Genomic DNA, 282 nt, shown 5'->3' with positions numbered 1-282 from the left:
GGCAGTAGAGGGGGGCTGAAGCCTCCCAGCCCACCTCCTCAAAACAAGATTGGCCCTGAACCGACACCAACACCCGCCTCACCCCAAAGAATCTGGGGCAGGGGGCTGCAGGATGGGCCCCACTCAGGCCCCCCCCTCACCTCTTCTTGTGCACCTTGGACCTGAAGTGCTCCTTCATGCTGGTCATGTCCACAAAGTAGCGCCTGGGGGGGATAAGAGGCTGGGGGTCAGGGGGCTCTGAAATGGGAGCGGGGTTGGGGAGACCCCTACCAAGGGGCCAGG

At 63.5% G+C, this 282-nt stretch overlaps 1 protein-coding gene across 1 annotated transcript in view; it reads right to left on the bottom strand.

Moving 5' to 3' along the window:
• The window catches only part of ZNF593 (zinc finger protein 593), a gene marked incomplete at its 5' end in the record, with an annotated part of 348 nt that extends 145 nt beyond the window's left edge, over nt 1-203 (bottom strand). Inside the window, one exon of the mRNA XM_029086656.1 lies at nt 141-203. Within this exon, the coding sequence (XP_028942489.1) occupies nt 141-203 (63 nt within the window). The remainder of the gene's footprint in view (nt 1-140) is intronic.
• Nucleotides 204-282: the final 79 nt, after the last annotated feature.

The sequence above is a fragment of the Antrostomus carolinensis genome, unplaced genomic scaffold (assembly GCF_000700745.2).
Source record: "Antrostomus carolinensis isolate BGI_N321 unplaced genomic scaffold, ASM70074v2 scaffold43428, whole genome shotgun sequence".
Classification (NCBI taxonomy): Eukaryota; Metazoa; Chordata; class Aves; order Caprimulgiformes; family Caprimulgidae; genus Antrostomus; species Antrostomus carolinensis.
The sequence above is the reverse complement of the archived record's forward strand: the minus strand, read 5'-3'. Positions and strand labels throughout refer to the sequence as shown.